The 17,433-nt window shown below is 59.1% G+C and overlaps 3 protein-coding genes across 3 annotated transcripts; all 3 read left to right on the top strand.

Moving 5' to 3' along the window:
• Positions 1-961: 961 nt before the first annotated feature.
• On the top strand, positions 962-4,353 carry HRG_05596 (peptidase M16 domain-containing protein; the record flags this gene model as incomplete). The annotated part of the gene is made up of 5 exons (XM_044864067.1): positions 962-1,207; positions 1,282-1,692; positions 1,750-2,136; positions 2,189-3,824; positions 3,881-4,353. 5 exons carry the CDS (start codon positions 962-964, stop codon positions 4,351-4,353), a joined length of 3,153 nt encoding a protein of 1,050 aa, XP_044720599.1.
• A 1,451-nt stretch (positions 4,354-5,804) lies between these two features.
• On the top strand, positions 5,805-10,851 carry HRG_05595 (ubiquitin carboxyl-terminal hydrolase domain-containing protein; the record flags this gene model as incomplete). Its single annotated transcript, XM_044864066.1, has 7 exons — positions 5,805-5,822; positions 5,872-6,601; positions 6,678-7,122; positions 7,195-9,358; positions 9,422-9,720; positions 9,790-10,172; positions 10,232-10,851. 7 exons carry the CDS (start codon positions 5,805-5,807, stop codon positions 10,849-10,851), a joined length of 4,659 nt encoding a protein of 1,552 aa, XP_044720598.1.
• A 3,667-nt stretch (positions 10,852-14,518) lies between these two features.
• Positions 14,519-17,394, top strand: HRG_05594 (3'5'-cyclic nucleotide phosphodiesterase domain-containing protein; the record flags this gene model as incomplete). Its single annotated transcript, XM_044864065.1, has 4 exons — positions 14,519-14,681; positions 14,740-15,585; positions 15,665-16,260; positions 16,327-17,394. The coding sequence occupies 4 exons, from the start codon at positions 14,519-14,521 to the stop codon at positions 17,392-17,394; spliced, it is 2,673 nt and encodes an 890-aa protein (XP_044720597.1).
• Positions 17,395-17,433: the final 39 nt, after the last annotated feature.

Raw genomic sequence — 17,433 nt, 5'->3', positions numbered from 1 at the left:
CACCCGCCTCTCTGTGCTTGGCCCAGTTCGTGATACCATCAGCCGCCGCTATCCAATGGGTCTCGACGGTGAGTCGGTAGGCAGGCAGCCGACAAGACCGGAGTGCCCAAGACAGTAGTACATTGGTCCAGGCACTGTGCAGTCGAGTACAATTTACCGTGGGTGCACGCCGAGTTCGTGCAGAAACCACGGTGTGTGCAACTACCTACCACCTACGGAGTACCCAGCAACAAAGACGCCTTCCTTTGTCGCAGCAGTCCGGCCGCTTTTTTTGCCTCCGTCACAACCGACCGACTCCAAGGCAGCATCCGTCCGTGTGCCGTGTCAGGGCAAATATGCCTGTTCGTTTCTCGTCAAGCACGAATCTGTTGCCAGGCAGCGCCTTGTACACCCAACCCACGAACGCTTTCCCCCCTACCTTGATGGGGCGCGTACCGGGGAGGGAGCACGCTTGATATAATAGTCGGCTTGGTCCCTCCAGGCTCATCCCAAATCAGTTGAGACAGTCTACCTCCAACACACGCCTCCACTCCCGACTCTCCGGTCCGCCATTGCTTTCTCGACGAGTACCGCTAGGTACCTCCAGCACCGAGACAGCACCACTGTGCACTAGCCGCTACCGCATCGCGTCCCCTGAGAGCCAGCCGCATCGCACAGACCCCACCGACTCCGAGTGGCGTGCCGACTGTATTCGCCAGTCTTCAGAGCTACGCGGTAGGTACCGATCCGTACCCAGACCTGCCTTACCTTGGCTTTTCACCGTGGCCGGCCTGACACGACCTTAGCAAATTATCTCCGTCGTCGTCTCCCGCCCTTTGCCTTGACCTTTGCATCCTGTCCACCCCGTCAGTCCCTGCCCGTCCTTGATCCACCCTCCAGACTCTTCGCCGCTTCCGCCCCGCGTCCCGGGACGCCTCCCCCCTATCCTCACCCGTGGCCTGGCTGCCGTCCTCTCGGTCCCATGTCTCCCTCTCAGTCGTCCGGCTTGGCCCCGGGCCGCCAGAGCCCCGTCGTCGTCGTGACGGATTGTCTCGAGAAGCCGTCGCTGGACGATCGCGACTACCGGGTTGTCCGCCTCGACAACGAGCTCGAGGCCCTGCTGGTTCATGACCCCAAGACAGACAAGGCCAGCGCCGCCCTTGACGTCAATGTCGGGAACTTCAGCGACGAAGAGGGCATGCCCGGCATGGCCCACGCTGTAGAGCATGTGGGTGGCCTCCTTTCCTCTCCCTCTCCACTGGCACTGTGCGGGTGAGACAACTGATTGCCGTGACTTTGCAGCTGTTGTTCATGGGGACCAAGAAATTCCCCATCGAGAACGAGTATGGCCGCTATCTCTCTGCCAACTCTGGCAGCTCCAACGCCTACACGGCCTCCACCTCCACAAACTACTTCTTTGACGTGGCCGCGAAACCAGCAAACGACAATGACCCCTCGGATGCTAACCCGTCGCCCCTGCGTGAGGCCCTGGACCGTTTTGCTCAGTTTTTTATCGAGCCCCTCTTCCTGTCGAGCACCCTGGACAGGGAACTGAGGGCTGTTGACTCCGAGAACAAGAAGAATCTGCAGAACGACACCTGGCGTCTCCACCAGCTCGACAAGTCCCTGTCAAACCCCGGGCACCCTTATTGTCACTTCTCGACCGGCAATTTCGAAGTGCTCAAGACGATTCCCGAGTCGAGGGGGGTCAATGTGCGAGATAAGTTTATCGAGTTTCACGCCAAGCACTACTCCGCCAATCGCATGAAGCTCGTTGTTCTCGGCCGCGAGCCTCTTGACGACCTCCAGAAATGGGTTGTCGAGCTCTTCTCCCCAATCGCCAACAAGGAGCTGCCCTCTAATCGCTGGACCGACGAGGTTCCCTTCCGTGCATGCGAGCTGGGGATGCAGTGTTTCGCCAAGCCAGTCATGGACTCGAGGGAGCTCAATCTCAGCTTCCCCTTTGTTGATGAGGAGGCTCTGTACGAGTCGCAGCCCAGCAGGTACATCAGCCATCTCATCGGGCACGAGGGCCCTGGTAGCATCATGTCGTACGTCAAGAGCAAGGGCTGGGTTAACAGCCTGTCTGCTTGCGCCTACTCGGTCTGCCCCGGGACGCCAGGCATCTTTCAAGTGCAGATTCGTTTGACGGAAGAGGTATGTCTGTCCCCGAGATCGGCACATGGCGGTACTGACGAATTGACTCTAGGGCCTGAAAAACTACCCCGAGATTGCCAAAATCTTCTTCCAGTACGTCTCCCTGCTACGTGAAGCCCTTCCCCAAGAGTGGATCTTCGACGAGCAAAAGGGGATGGCGGACGTGGACTTCAGGTTCAGGGAAAACACGCCGGCCTGCCGTTTTACGAGCAGGACCAGCTCCGTGATGCAGAAGCCTCTGCCGCGAGAGTGGCTTCTGAGCGGTCACAGCCGTCTGCGCACATTCGATGCCGAACTGATTGAGAAGGCCCTGTCCTTGATACGGCCGGAGAATCTGCGTCTGATGGTAGTCTCGCGAAGCTTTCCCGGCGACTGGGACCAAAAGGAAAAGTGGTACGGTACCGAGTATCGATACGACAATATTCCCGAGAATCTCATGGCGGAACTGAAGCGGGCGATGAACTTGCCTGCGTCGGAGCGGCTCTCCGAGCTGCACTTACCACACAGGAACAACTTCATCCCCAACAAGCTCGAGGTGGAAAAGAAGGACGTCGGAGAACCCGCCCTCGCCCCACGCGTGCTCCGCAACGATTCGCAAGCCTGCACTTGGTGGAAGAAGGACGACACTTTCTGGGTCCCCAAGGCCAATGTCATGGTCAGCTTGAAGAACCCCATCGTACACGCCACGGCGGAAAACAGCGTCAAGGCGAGGCTCTTTACGGAGCTTGTCAGGGACGCGTTGGAGGAGTACTCGTACGATGCGGAACTCGCTGGCCTGGAGTACACTGTATCACTCGACTCGCGCGGTCTATTTTTGGACATCTCGGGGTACAACGACAAGCTTCCCGTCTTGCTGGAACAAGTTGTCGTGACCATGCGCGACATCAAAATCCGGGACGAGCGGTTCGACATTGTCAAGGAGCGACTGACCCGCGGGTACGAGAATTGTCAACTGCAATCGTCCTATCATCAGATTGACGACTACGTCACTTGGCTGAACGCAGAGCGCGACCACATTGTGGAGGAGCTTGCGGCCGAGCTGTCGAACATCACGGCGGATGCAGTCCGGCTGTTTCACAAGCAGATGCTGGCCCAGCTGTACATTGAGGTATATGCTCACGGAAACATGCACAGAAGCGAAGCTCTCCAACTCACGGACATGCTCGTCGCCATGCTCAAGCCGCGCGCGCTGCCTCGCTCGGAGTGGCCCATTATTCGTTCGCTCATCTTGCCGCCGGGGTCCAATTACGTCTTCAACAAGACGCTCAAGGACCCGGAAACCGTCAATCACTGTGTGGAGACCTGGTTTCACGTTGGCACCAGAGGCGACCGGGCTGCTCGCGCCAAGACGCTGCTCTTTGACCAGATGACTCAGGAGCCCGCTTTCGACCAGCTCAGAACGAAAGAGCAGCTGGGGTACATTGTCTTTTCGAGCATCCGAAACTTTGCAACCACGTGCGGCTTCCGAGTTTTGATTCAGGGTGAGAGGACCCCGCAGTATCTGGACAGCCGCATCGAGGCCTTCCTGGCCCGGTTTGGCCAGACGCTGCAAACGATGAGCGAGTCCGACTTCGAGGGCCATAAGCGAAGTCTCATCATCAAACGTCTTGAGAAGTTGAAATACCTCGACGAGGAGTCTTCGAGACACTGGACCCAGATCTGCAACGAGTATTACGACTTTGAGCAAGGTAAGCAGAGTGCAAGCCACTGGGTAGCCAACAGGCAAGCTAACTGTCGTGAATAGCGCAACTCGACGCTGAAAATATCAAGCTGCTCACGAAATCTGAGATGATTGAGTTTTATAACGAGTTTCTGAGCCCGTCTTCGAGCAGCCGAGCGCGCATGTCGGTTCATCTACACGCCCGTGGAGCAGAAGAGCTCAACCTCAAGGTGATTGAGCTTTTGCGGACCTCGGGCCTCGAAGACGTGCCGCATGAGAAGCAACAGAGTCTGGAACGGCTCGGCGGCTACCTCAAGGATAAGCCAGACGTACCTCAAAGCAAACGGGAATCAATCATTTCCCAAGCCAAGATGCTTGGGCTGAGCCAAGCTGCGGAAAGCGCTGTGTACGTGGCGGATCTAGGCGCACCATCGGCCGTAGAGACTGCTCAAGGAATCACCGACGTCCGCCGGCACAAGGCCGGTCTCCTAGCTAGCCAAGGAGCCAGGCCGGTCAAGGAGCTGAGCGGGTTTGAGGAGTCAGACGCCAAGTTATAAGCAGGTTGATGGGCGTGGACGGGTCATGTATGTCCGTTGTGATGGGCTGAGGTGCTGAGCGGAAGAGGGAGTCAGCTCGGCGGAGATATTCCCGCGGAAGGGCCGGTTGAGAAACATTTTAAGAGTGGCATGCCGCCTCGGTAGGGGCCAGGAGAACCAGGCAGTGTGAAAAGGACGAAGAAGACGGCGAGAGACCATACATCAGAGGATTTGAGGACGGTAGAGCCTAGACGAGACTGACGGGTTGGCATTGCCCAGACCTGGTATATTAGCGACGAGGCCACTGGCCGTCTAATTGCAGCTGGATATGAACTCATGGATGACTGATGATGGTGCATGGCGAAAGTTGGACGTTTTGAGCATCGTAAGGTAGTTACCTACCTAGGTACCTTACCTATAGGCACCAGAATGAAGGTAGATGAAGGCCTGGATGAGTCAGCACCAGCGTGATTACCTCATCGTTGCCATCGTCGGCTACGACTTAATAGACGCCTCCGCAATTTTAGACTCTGAGAGAGACGGCTGTGGAGCCGCGAGTGCGAGATGTCTGCGCAAGCCAAGGCTAAAAAAATATTCGGGGGGGCCCGTCGCACCAGTCCAAAGGTTTCTTGCAGTGCTCCGAGCTGGCCGCTCCACGTACCGTGCCCGGGTAGCCAGGGGGCAGACGACGAGATGGGGTTTATTTCCGATGAGACTATCCGCGTCAATTGAATGCCTGTATTTGGAGATAAGGCAGGGCAGCCAGCCAAGTGTACTACCTAGGTACCTAGGTAGTATGTACTAATTCAAGTGTATGTATGTACCTGAGACAGCCTGGACAGGTACTTGGCACGGAGCACGCACAGGGCCTTTCCTGAGTGCAGCGAGTACATAATTATGCCCGCCGAGGTACTGAGCTAGGGCAGCAGAGCACCTAAGCTTGGACACTCTGGACTTGTCTCGAGGATCCCATTAGCAGTAGCTGCCAGCTAGGCGCGAGGTAGCGTCGAGAATTGGCCTTGTACCGCAGGCGCCGCCACGAGTACCTGGCCTGGTGGAATGCCGGCATCGACCAGGTAACGGCTGGAGACGAGGTACTGTACCTCGTGCTTGCAGCCCTGGAACTCGGGCTTGAAACCCTCCATCCGACTTTGCCTGCTGCTGCCTGCCCGCCCGCCGGGAGATTGATTTTCGAGACGGGCAAGAAGGGACGACCTGCAGACGACTCGCCGACACACCTGCTGTAGAAACGTCTTCTCGCTCCTCGTGAGAAGCGGATCGCCCTTCGCTGACGCTCGGTGCCGCGACCCTGATTCACGGCCGAGTGACGCCTCTTCTCAATTCTCTTTTTTTCCCTCTTCCCCCGTTACCTGGTCCCTCCACCCTTTGCGACGACGCCGCGCTCCCCGGCGTGCGTGCTGGGCCAGCCCTCCCCCATCGCAGCCTCCCTCTCCTGCTGGCCTCGCTGTGTCATGCTTGGCTGCCTTTGTGTCTGTTTCATTGTCACAAACGCTGCTACCGTTTACTCGTTGAGCACAGACGCGCCAGTTTAATGCGACGTTGCCGCCGTTTGTCGACCCCCTCGCTCGATTCGCCGACGACCCTAGTTTTGCCTCCGAGCTGCCCGGGCAGCTCACTGTCAAGACGTCTTCCTCAAAGAAGAGAAAGCTTGCCCGGCCGCCCTCATCCAGGGACCTAGACCCTTCCAGCTCTCCCTCTCCCGACACCGCCTTGCCCTCGTGCGAGCCCGACGACGACCAAGCTCTTTCCTTCTCCGCTCCGTCGGCAGCCTCTGGGCTCAGTACGCCTCTCTACCTCCGCGCCGACTCGCTCCCCGCCTCCAGCCTGCCCCCGCGGCTGCAAACCCAGGCCTCGTCCCTCGTTTCCGCCGAATACGCCTCCTCAGTGGCCTCGTCCCCCTGTGCCTCGGCCTACGCTGAGCTCTCCCTCGACAGCGACAGAGGAGGTGACGAGGCTGGTCCTGCGCTCAACCAGGCCAGAAGCCAGTCTCCCTTTCGAGTCTCAAGACGGGCGGCCATTATGAATGGCGATGACGACCTGCCTCGCCGCTCGTCATCTCCGCTCAAACGACGCGCCTCGGGCATGGATTCCGAAACAGACGCTGCTGCCAAGAACGGCGACGTAGACATGGTCAAGTCTCAGACCACAGATCGCGGCAATGAGTCGGTAGACAGCCTCCCTCGCGACATGAGCGTCGATGCCACCGAGACGAATGGCCATGGCGCCGCCGAAAACGCCTCTTCTCAACGTACGTACCACATCCAGACTCCCCTTCCTTTGTTCCTTGTATTGTCCAGAAACGTACCTGACACGAGCGACAACAGCTCCTCCTCCCCTGTCGGAGCAAGTCAAGATCATTGAGATACTGCTCAAGGCCTTTGCGGAAGCTCCAGTCAAAGAAGGCAGCGTGGCATACTTGGTATCGCGATCCTGGATGAGCCAGGCGCTTGCACTGCGCCCCGATCCCAAGGCGCCCAAGGCGAGCTCCGCCGAGGTTTCCCTGGGCCCCGTCGACAACTCCGATATAATTGGCGAGGTCATCAAAGATCCCAGCGGCACGCGCTTTGTGTGCCTCAAGCCTGGAGCCGGCCTCGAATCTTTCGAGTTGTTTCCTGACGACGCGTGGAAGCTGGTCATGGACTGGTATGGCATCAAAGACGGCCAAGCCCCGATTGTTCGCATTGCCGTCAATACCGCCGACAGCAAACAAGACCCACCCAACATCATGTACGAGTTCCATCCGCCCGTCTTCCGCGTTTATCGACTCTGGTCGGAAGTCAGCCCCTTGCCGATAGAGCAGTCGCTCAAGGCCCGAAACCCGCCACCCCTCGTTCTCGCCAGGAGCTCCACCGCCCACGCCCAGACCTTCCTCAAAGATCTCAAGGCTCTCACAGGCATCCCCATGGACCGCAAGGTTCGCCTGTTCACGATTCCTCCAGAGCTACCGGCAATCAGCGGTCCCTCCGAGTCACACTCGACTCTCACGCCCCCGGACTCTCCCGGACGGCAAGGACCAAACTCGAACCATTCCCAGCATGCGTGGCCAAGTCTCTTGCTGGATATTGCAACCTTTTCTCACGTTCGAGACTTGAAAATCGCGGTTCAGCTGGCGGACCAGACGGCCAACGAAAAATTCAATGGCCAAACGACTCTCCAGCACTACCATCTGACCACCAACCAGACGCTCGTCATTGACGAGTCCATTGGCAGCTACTGGGTCAGCAGTTACACCGGCCGAGAAAAGATTACCGAAAAGTCTATCCCGTCAAGAATCAACATGGCAGCTCTATCCTCCAAGGCTAACAGCAATAGGAGCAGCCCGTCTCGTGACGGCCCTCTAACTCGCGGTCGAGCCCAAAAGAAGCGGCTCGGCCGAAACACCGGGGCCGTGGGCTTGCACAACCTTGGAAACACCTGCTACATGAACTCGGCCCTGCAATGCGTCCGAAGCGTGGAGGAACTATCCAAGTACTTCTTAACCGAGTCACACCTCCCCGAGATCAACGAAACAAACGTTCTGGGCTACGAGGGCAGAGTGGCGGTAGCTTATGGCAACCTTTTAAGGGAGGTGTACGATGAAGGGAGAAGCACCGTGAACCCTCGCGAATTCAAGTCCACAGTTGGCCGATGTCGCCCCACGTTCTCGGGATGGGGCCAACAGGACTCTCAGGAGTTTCTCGGCTTCCTCCTCGACGCCCTTCAGGAAGATCTGAGCCGTATCAAGAAGAAACCCTACATTGAGAAGCCCGATTCCACTGACGACATGGTCCACAACCCGGAGGCGATACGGGAAATGGCCGACAAGGTATGGGACATCACTCGCCGGCGGGACGACTCTGTCATTGCCGATCTGTTTACCGGAATGTATAAATCGACATTGAGGTGTCCCGAGTGCGGCAAGATCAGCATCACGTTTGATCCCTTCAACAACTTGACACTGCCCTTACCGATGGAGGACATGTGGACCAAGGCAGTCAAATTCTTTCCGCTCAATGATATCCCCGTTAAGATCGAGGTGGAACTGCCGAAACACAGCTCAGTCGAACGCCTTAAGCTGTATATATCGGACCGAACTGGTGTCCCCATAGAGCGATTGATGGGATCCGAGGAGTTCAAGGATCGGTTCTTTAAAATGTACGACAACCACCAGGACATTTCCGAGGAGATCTCGCAGACGGATACGCCGACGATGCATGAGTTGGAGGCCGTCCCGACGAACTGGCCGTGCAAGACACCGCGAAAAAAGTATCGATCCATGCTGGACGTCGACTCGCCTCTGGATTCGGTCGAGTCCGACGACGAGCAATGCGAGATCATGGTTATTCCCGTTCTCCATCGCCGGCCGCAGCTGCTCGGGCGAGGTTTTGACGGAGTTTCTCCTCCTCACTTCATCACCTTGAACCGCAAGGAGGCGTCGAGCCTCGACTCGATACGGCGCAAAGTGCTCGAGAAGGTTGCCACCTTTTCCACGTGGTCCAAGCTCGCCGATACACCTGACGCGAACGGACACGCGGATTTTGTGGATGGTGACATGGTTCTCACCACAGCCTCGGACGCTGATTCTTCGGGGGACAGCAAAGTGGCTGCTTGCTCGGTGGAGGGCGAGGAGGACATGGTCGACATCACCATGAGGGACGCGCACGGCAATCTCGGCGCGCAGTCCAGAGTCCTCAAGCGTTTCAACGCACGCCGCCCCAAGTTTACCAACCCGGACAATTTCCTCGACCCGGAACTGCAGAACCTCTTTGAGCTCTGCTACTTTAGAAGCGACACGGACGGTACTGTCCCGACGGGGTGGTCCAACGTCGACAACGCATGTGCGTTGCCAAAGCTATCCGATCGCGTCCCTGACCTGAAGGAGGTGGATCAAGCCAGCCCCGAGAGTCTTGATAGCACCCTTTCGGGCAACGAGGACAGCAGCAACGAAGACGAGAAACGATCAGAAACACCCCAGACGCGCATGACGGAGGAGTCAAGCGATGAGGATGCCTCCCCGGCCGCCAGGGTATGCTCGCCATTCGGGTCAGAGCTTGAAGAGCTTGGCACAGGCTTACTGACAGCTCTGCAGTTTTCGGCTCGACCAGGGCGACAGCACCCAAAGTTCGGGGCCGGCGGCCGCAAGAAGTTCAAGGGCCACAAGACGTACAGTAAAAAGGGCAATAAGCGCCGCGACAAGCAGATGCGGGGCGGCAAAAACCAACAGCGTATGCCCCCCGCCGTCAGCCCGCAGCCCATGCCTGCCGCAGTCGCCGACGGCGGGCCGCTGGTCCGCCTCTACGAGGGAATCACAGTGGACTGGAGCGAAGAGGCTTGGGAGATGGTCTTTGGCAACACGAGACGCTTCGATGCTGCCCGAGGCGGGAAAACGTTTGCGGACCTCGAGACACTGCACGACCCCGCCCTCAAGGCCAACCAGAAAAGACGACAGACGCGCAGATCCAGAGGCATCACCTTGGAGGAGTGTCTCGACGAGTTTGAGCGGGCAGAGGTCCTGTCGGAGCAGGACATGTGGTACTGTCCACGGTGCAAGGAGCACCGACGAGCGAGCAAAAAGTTTGACCTGTGGAAGACGCCGGATATCCTGGTTGCGCACCTAAAGCGGTTTAGTAGCTCTGGGTGGCGCCGCGACAAGCTGGATGTGCTGGTCGACTTCCCGATTGAGAGTCTGGACCTCACCTCGAGAGTGATTGAAAAGGACGACGGCAAGGTTGAGGTGTACGATTTGATTGCCGTCGACGACCACTACGGAGGACTTGGCGGAGGCCACTACACTGCCTACGCCAAGAACTTTGTGGATGGACGCTGGTACAGTTTCAATGGTACGTGGCAGCCCGTGCATGCATGCCGCAAAGGCCGCGCTCGCTAACTCTTGAGGCAGACTCGTCGGTGCATGTCGTGTTGGATCCCACGTCGGTTGTCACGAGTGCCGCCTATCTGCTCTTTTACCGTCGACGGTCCAGTGCCCCCCTGGGAGGGCCGCGGTTCGCCGAGATCTTGGACAAGTACGACAAGGAAACGTACGGATCTGACTACGAGAACGCTGAATCGGGCGAGGACGGTGGCCAAACGGCCAAGCCTGCCAACGGACAGGACTCGAGGCCCGACGACGAGGAACTGCCGGCCTACGACAAGACGATCCGTCGAAGCATAGAGGGCGACGGAGCGGAAGTCTCGAGCACGTGCCAACCTCTGGAGTCAAAGTCTCTGGACATGACGCAGGGGTGGAACTTTAACGGGCTGGGCTCGCGTGGGGCCGGAGCGTCGACGGGGGGCGAGTGTGGCAGCGACGATGCCCAGTTCGACTCGTCGGGCGACGAGCGAGGACGGGACTTGGTGGAGCAGGACACCGACATGGCGTCGAGCGTGACAGTCGAAGACAAGGCCGCGTGGGAGGGCCAGGGCGTGATTGCGGTGCCGGCGCGGACAGGCAGTGAGGGTGACTCGGACGAGGTGGCCGAAATTCACTTGGAGGGCGACAAGGCAGGCCGCAGCCAGTGAGGGGAATGTGCTGTGAGGAAAGGCAAGTGGGAGAAGCGAGTGTTGACTGGTATCCATGGCTCGATCGAATTGGACTCGGCAAACCGATGGCTGGACAGGGACCTAGTAGAGAAGGGAGCCGAGCGACGAAAGGGCGAGAACAGCGCAGGCGAGAGTTGATGTAGATAGGAATAGAAGCCGGCCCGGGCGCTCGTGTATGCACAGGCGGATGGATGCAGGCACGGCTGCATGAGATGTGCGGATAGGGGAGCGGGCGCGGGCATGGGAATACATGTTGTACACTTACTTGTGAGCTCGATGATTGCGTGACCATGTGTGGTGGTCTGGAAAGGAGGTGTGGATTTGCAGATGTGCAGCATGAGGGAGCGGCGCGACCCGGATGGCGCACAAGGAATGGAGAGGACGATGTGTCTTGGAGAGGCTACGTTGGGCAAGAGGACGAGAGGATTTGGTCCTTCGGATTTATTGCGGCTTGCTGTGTGGTACAGTAAGACAAGGTGGAATGTAGGCGAGCGTGTTGTGTTGTTGTACGACAGACTTGTGTGTCATCTGAGACCGACTAGAAGCGCCATGGACGTATCCTGTGACTGACTGAGGATTTCGCTCTTCTTCTTTTTCTCTTGGTTTGGGGTGAGGGGACGGTGGACAGGACCTTTATTCTTTCTCTCTCTCTCTTTCTTTCTCTCTTTCTCTCTTCTTAAATTTCTTCTTCTTCTTCATCTTCTTTCCTCTTTGTACTTTGTTCTCTGCTTCAGTTCATGTCGGCATCTGGGCCGGCGTTTTTTTTTGTGGTTGGGCGGTTGGAAGAGGCGTGATGGAAGGCTTCGACGGCATGTTCTGGAAGACGTCCAGAAGCGGGCGTCCCCACCAGGGTGCGTGGCGTGGGTGGACTGGGTACGTACCTACGGATATGTGCCTAGCAGGCTTCTATAAAGTGGGCCCCGGGGAAGGTACAAGGAGGATACTTGTGCTCTTCCGTTTGCGCGCACCATGAGAAGGCGCTGGAGACGGTCCCTTTTTTGCGTTTGAGACGGGTGGATGTCAGTTGCAGCGGTAGCAGAGGCAAAAGACCCAAGTTAGCAAAGGTAAGCGGTGGTGATCATCCACCGGTGCGTTTTCGAGGTGCAAGGCCTTGCCTAGACTGCCTTTGGGCACGGCAGCACAAGCCTCGACCTACAGTGTGATGAGTGTGTGTCCGTGCAGTGGCGGCCCTAAAGGAGGGTTGTTTGGCGAGGTCGAATTTAGGTGCGTGCTAACGACGGGCTGTGCTCCGTGTTGGGGTATCGTGCTCGTCTCTGAAGCAGATACAGTAGAGTAGGTCAGTTCCTAGGCCAGAGTCAAAAAAAGAATTTGTGGGGGAGCAAGGATGGCGGGGGGGGAAGAAAGAGGGGGAGAGGCAAGAGAGGCTGTCAGATGATGATGATGACGGAATGGTCGGCAACGCGAGAGCCGTGATTGGCCCAGGACACAGAGGAGGCCCGGATCCGGGACCCAGACGAGACGAGACGCTGCTTGATCCCGAAGGCGCCGCAGACGATGATGGTTCAGTGCTGGTGCCGATGCTGGTGCCGATGCTGGTGCCGGTGCTGGTGCCGGTGCTGATGTTTTGTGCCGATGGTGCCGATGGCGTGTGCCTGAGCCTGAGCCTGAGCCTGAGCGGGAGCCCGAGCCTGTGCCTGAGCCTGTGCCTGTGCCTGAGCCTGTGCCTGTGCCTGTGCGCGCTGGCTGCAGTGACGGACGCTTTGCAAATTCCTTTTTGTTGTTATTGCATTCACAGGCACGGAGAGAGAGAGCGGGGGACAGAGAGACCAAGTCTCACCATGTCACCATGATACAGTATCAGTAGGCAAAGAGTGAGGGGAAAAAGGAGGAGGGGGAAACGTTGTGGCACACAGACTGCCTCGAGACGACAAGCTTCGCTCCACTCTGCTCTGGGAGCTTACGTACGGCAAGTGGTGGGCTAGCTTGTTTAGGCAGATACCGTACCTTGTTTGGTTTAGAGGTTTAGAGGCCAGAATGCCCAAGGTTAATAAGCTCTCTCGTTATCTCTCGTTATCTCTCGTTATACATAAGCACAGCGGCTCCATCGCTCGCTCTCCCACTCACCCACGCGTCCCGGGGACTGTTGCGATAGGGGCATCATCATCGCTTGATGATTCTCTGATCCGAAGCGTCGACATCCACTGTAGTGGATTGCTCGGGTAGGCAGTCGGCACGCATTGCCCGCCAAGACGTCTAATTTTCATACAACGGCAGCAATAACTGGGCCTCCCCTGCCTGAACGGGTCCGGTCCGCAGGGCTGCCAGCCGGAGCAAAGGAGACGAAGCTTTCGGAAATGCCCTTGACTTGCTTCGGGCAAGGACCGTGACGGCGAGCAACCTGCCGAGTACCAAAGCATGCGAAGAGTCGAATCAAAAGATCTCCCGCCAGATCCGGGAGTCCGATTATCCTTTTCCTTTCGACGTCCGGGTTCGTGAGTGCCTTGGCATTCCGCTGGAGCCGCTTTCGACTCCTCTTTTTTTTGCGGGAAAAGAGATCGAGGAAAAGCTGTTTAGACGCAGACACTGTGCCGCGTCCAGCAAAGTCGTTGCATGCAGATCGAGCTTCGGTGCTTGTTCGCTGCACCACCCGTCCAATCATTCTGGAAGCGCCCCCTGCGCTTTCGAAAAAAGCAAAGCCGGGGTCCATGTCTGTCTCGGTCCTCGTAACCTTTTCCCACACCCACACACAACCATTCTCTTGCCTCTAATGCCATACCAAGAACGACAACGGCCATGGACATGGACGCCAGCCACTAACAGTGGAGGTGCCTTGGTGGCGCTTAGGTAGCAGCCCACCATGGGCATTCTGACAAGCAACGCCCCCCCCCACACCCAGGCCGCTACAGTGCCCACTACGAACCGCCCTCCCCCGCCGGCTCCAGCAGGCCCAAAATCCCCGGGGCCACTGGCTTCCGCTGTCGCCGCCCGCCCACTCGACCCGCCCACTCGACTGCGACGAGCTTCGCTTCCACCCATGATTGCGCTCAACTCGCACCCCTCTCTCCTCTCGCCCTCTCTCGACCCGACGACAGCGGCCCTCCTCCGCCCGCGTCGTGCCTCTTGCCCCCCTTTTTTCCTTTTTACTCTTCACCTCATCTTTTAGCCTGCCTGTGCTTTACCGTGCTGGAACGCCGCCGTTGCGCAACAGCCGCCGTCTCTCCAGTGCGTGCAGGCGCATTCCCACCTCCTCCGTCCGTCCCTTCTCCCCCCCCCCCTCTCCCAACAAAGCAGCAGCGCAACGCAACGAGCCTTTCCTCTTCTCCTCTCCTCCATCTCTCACCCGACAAACCACCTCGCTGCTCCCGTCTGCCACCGCTGCAGCAACAACAACACCAACCAACGAGAAGTCGCGGCTCACCCTCCCGACGGCACTCCATCATCGCCCTCCCGACGAGCCCCCAATTCGCTTCGTCCACCACGATTCGTCTCGGCACCCGCCACCCCTGCTCACTTATCCGCCTGCGCCCGACCTCAGGCCCTCTCCCTTCCCTTGCCGTCGACTGGTTCGAGCTGGTCACACGGACGCGCAAAACTGCTGCTCCTCCTGCTCTCGACACTCACGAGCCCCCGTGCCCGTGTGGCCAACGTGCTCCAGTCGCGAGACTGGTAGCCTTTCGTTGCCACCATGGACCGACTCCCATGCCATGTCGTCTACGTCAACCGTGCCGCTGGCCACGATCGCCTCGTCCAAGCCGTTCCCGACGGCGGCGCCACGCCTCCCTCGTCCGACTGGAAACCCGACCACACCCGACAGTTGGTCCAGCCGCTCCTCGATGCCTTTGGCGATGGTTCGTCCAACCCCCTCGATTGCTGACCCTGACGCCCGCTCCTAACCTGGGCTCGCAGTTCACGTCTGCGCCTCCGGCCAAGCCTGCTTGTCCAAGCTCATCCAGCTGCAAGATCACTCGAGGACGGACACGACTCCCACCCTACTTCTCCTCGATACACCCCACGACGAACAATACTTCCCCCATCCCCAACCGCACTCGGCCACCTCGTCCACACACCTCGGCCTTCCCTCGCCTCCCGGCCACATGGACATTCGCACCCCGGACGAGGAGCTGTACGGCTTGACACTCCTGCAGAAGCTCGTCACCGAGGCGCACCTGCGCAATGTGTCCAAGCTCGTCGTCACCGTGCCCGTCATCAGCATGCCCCATACCGACGACGCCGCCACTAGCGAGCACATGACCGACGGCGCCGTCGAGGCCGATTTCGCCGCTCCCGGCATGCTCGACGCCTACCGCCCGCTGATACGAAAGTGCCTCGACATCGGGGCCGTCGACGTCCTCATCAGCCCCCTGAGCCCCAAGTGCATAGCCACCCTCGAGATATGCGCCTACAGGGCCCGCCGCGACGCTGCCCGGGAGCAGCAGGCCATTATGGAAATCACAAAGGGCCGCAAGCGCTCCTGGGTCGGCGTCAACGAGCAGAAGCCCTTTGCCTACCTGCGCGAGGAAATGGTGGCCGGTCTCATGAAGGGCATCTGCCGCCTCGATACCGAAGACGTCCAGATTCGCGGCGCCCATATTGCCGTCTCGCCCGAGCGCCAGGCCGCCGTCGCCGCCGCCGTCGGTCATTGGCACTTTAGCGCCCACGACTTTTCCGACGATGAGCTGCTCGTCGGCGCCGTCCTCATCTTCAAGCACGCCCTCGCCATGCCCGAGCTCGAGCAATGGCGCATCTCCACGGGTGAGCAAAGCCCCCCCTGCGCCGTGACAACGCCATGCAGCGCCTGTCCAACCGTCCACTGCTAACGGCTCCCCTCTAGGCCAGCTGATAAGCTTTCTCGTCGCCTGCCGCGCCGCATACAACACCTTTGTCCCCTACCACAATTTCCGCCACGTCGTCGATGTGCTGCAAGCCACCTTTAGCTTCCTCGTCCAGATCGCCGCCCTGCCCCCGTACGACCAACGCGGCCAGCAGCGAGGCGGCTTAATGCCCGAAAAATCCCCCATGGCTGACCTGGTGACTCCTTTTGAGGCACTGACCCTCCTCATCACCGCCATTGGCCACGACGTCGGCCACCCCGGCGTCAACGGTTTCCTGTCAACCCTGAATGCGCCGCTGGCTCAGCTGTACAATGACCGGTCCGTCCTCGAGTCGTTCCACTGCGCCGCCTACTCCCAGATACTCCGTCGATATTGGTCCGCCGTCTTTGAGGACAGGAAGATGCGCAACCTCATGATCAGCTCCGTCCTCGCCACCGACATGGGGCTGCATTTCGACTACATGAAAAAGCTCGGCGATCTGCAGGCGAAGCTTCAACATGAAAACAGCACCAATGGCTGGAACGGGCGTCAGATCGAGGAGCACCGGGCCCTGGTGTGCTCGCTGCTTATCAAATGCGCAGACATCAGCAACGTGGTGAGTGCGGCAGTTCAATGACTGCGGAGACGTGCGCGGGCAGACAGCTCAGACTGACCAATGCAGGCGAGACATCACGACACGGCCCTGCAATGGATGTTTATCCTGTCGGAGGAATTCTCCAGGCAGGCATCCATGGAAGACGAGTTGCAGATCAAGTCGTCGCTCATGGCGCCGCCCAAAAAGGACATGATGTCGCTGGCCAATGCTCAACTCGGCTTCATGAACATGTTTGCCATTCCACTTTTCCAGGGTGTGGCCGACATCCTGCCGGACATGCAGTATACGGTCGAAGAGCTCGATGCCAACAAGGGCCTGTTTGAGATCAAGGTGCAAGAGGAAAAGGCCAAGGAGCCGAGGGACCCCAGAAGCCGGCTGCGCCACGAGAGAGCGCGTTCTCCCAGAACGAGGAGCGCTACACCCGAGCCCAAGGACGACGACGAGGGGTCGGCGCCGCGGCAGGCCGAAGAACCCACGCCCAAGACGGACGTGGGGTCGAACGGCCACGGCGGCGCCCCACAGGTGCTGGCCGACGTCGAGCGCCGGGACGGCCAGCCCCTGTTGAGTGCGTCGGAGCGACCATCCAAGTCGCAGTCGACCGGTGACTACAAGGAGGCCAACGGCCAGGTGTTGCCGGTTGACCCGGTGAAGGAGTCTACCGACAGCGATCCGCTCCACAGCCAGAGCCGCGGCGACGGCGACGGCATAGCGGACGGTAAGATGTCTGCGCCTTCGGGCCTCCACCGCTGCAGCGAGACGACCGAGGGCAGCGCGTCGGCGGCGTTTGCAGGCGACTGGCAATCGCAGGCGACGAGCGCCATGACGGGGAAGTTGGCCCTGTCACCCAGCACGCAGGGCACCAGCATTGTTAGCAACGAGTCGCTGGATCGCACCCTCAGCGCCTCGGGGCCCAACAGTTCCCCCCCGAGCACGAGCAACCACGGCTCTCCGACGACGGCGTTTGGGCCGGAGGAAGAGCGAGAGGAGGAGCCGTCGCCGGCCAGCAACGTGGTCAGGGACGAGGGGAAAACGCTCAAGAAGCGGCCGAGCCGATTTAGGATCAAGGACTTTCCCTTTTTCAGGAGAAACAGGGGGCCCAGCCCACCCTTGCCGGCGGCGGACGCGACCAACTGAAGCATCGCGCCGGCCGCGTTGACGAGTCTGAGCAGCCTG

Source organism: Hirsutella rhossiliensis, assembly GCF_020360975.1.
Source record: "Hirsutella rhossiliensis strain HR02 chromosome Unknown scaffold00005, whole genome shotgun sequence".
Lineage (NCBI taxonomy): Eukaryota > Fungi > Ascomycota > Sordariomycetes > Hypocreales > Ophiocordycipitaceae > Hirsutella > Hirsutella rhossiliensis.
This window is presented reverse-complemented; position numbering and strand designations above follow the sequence as displayed.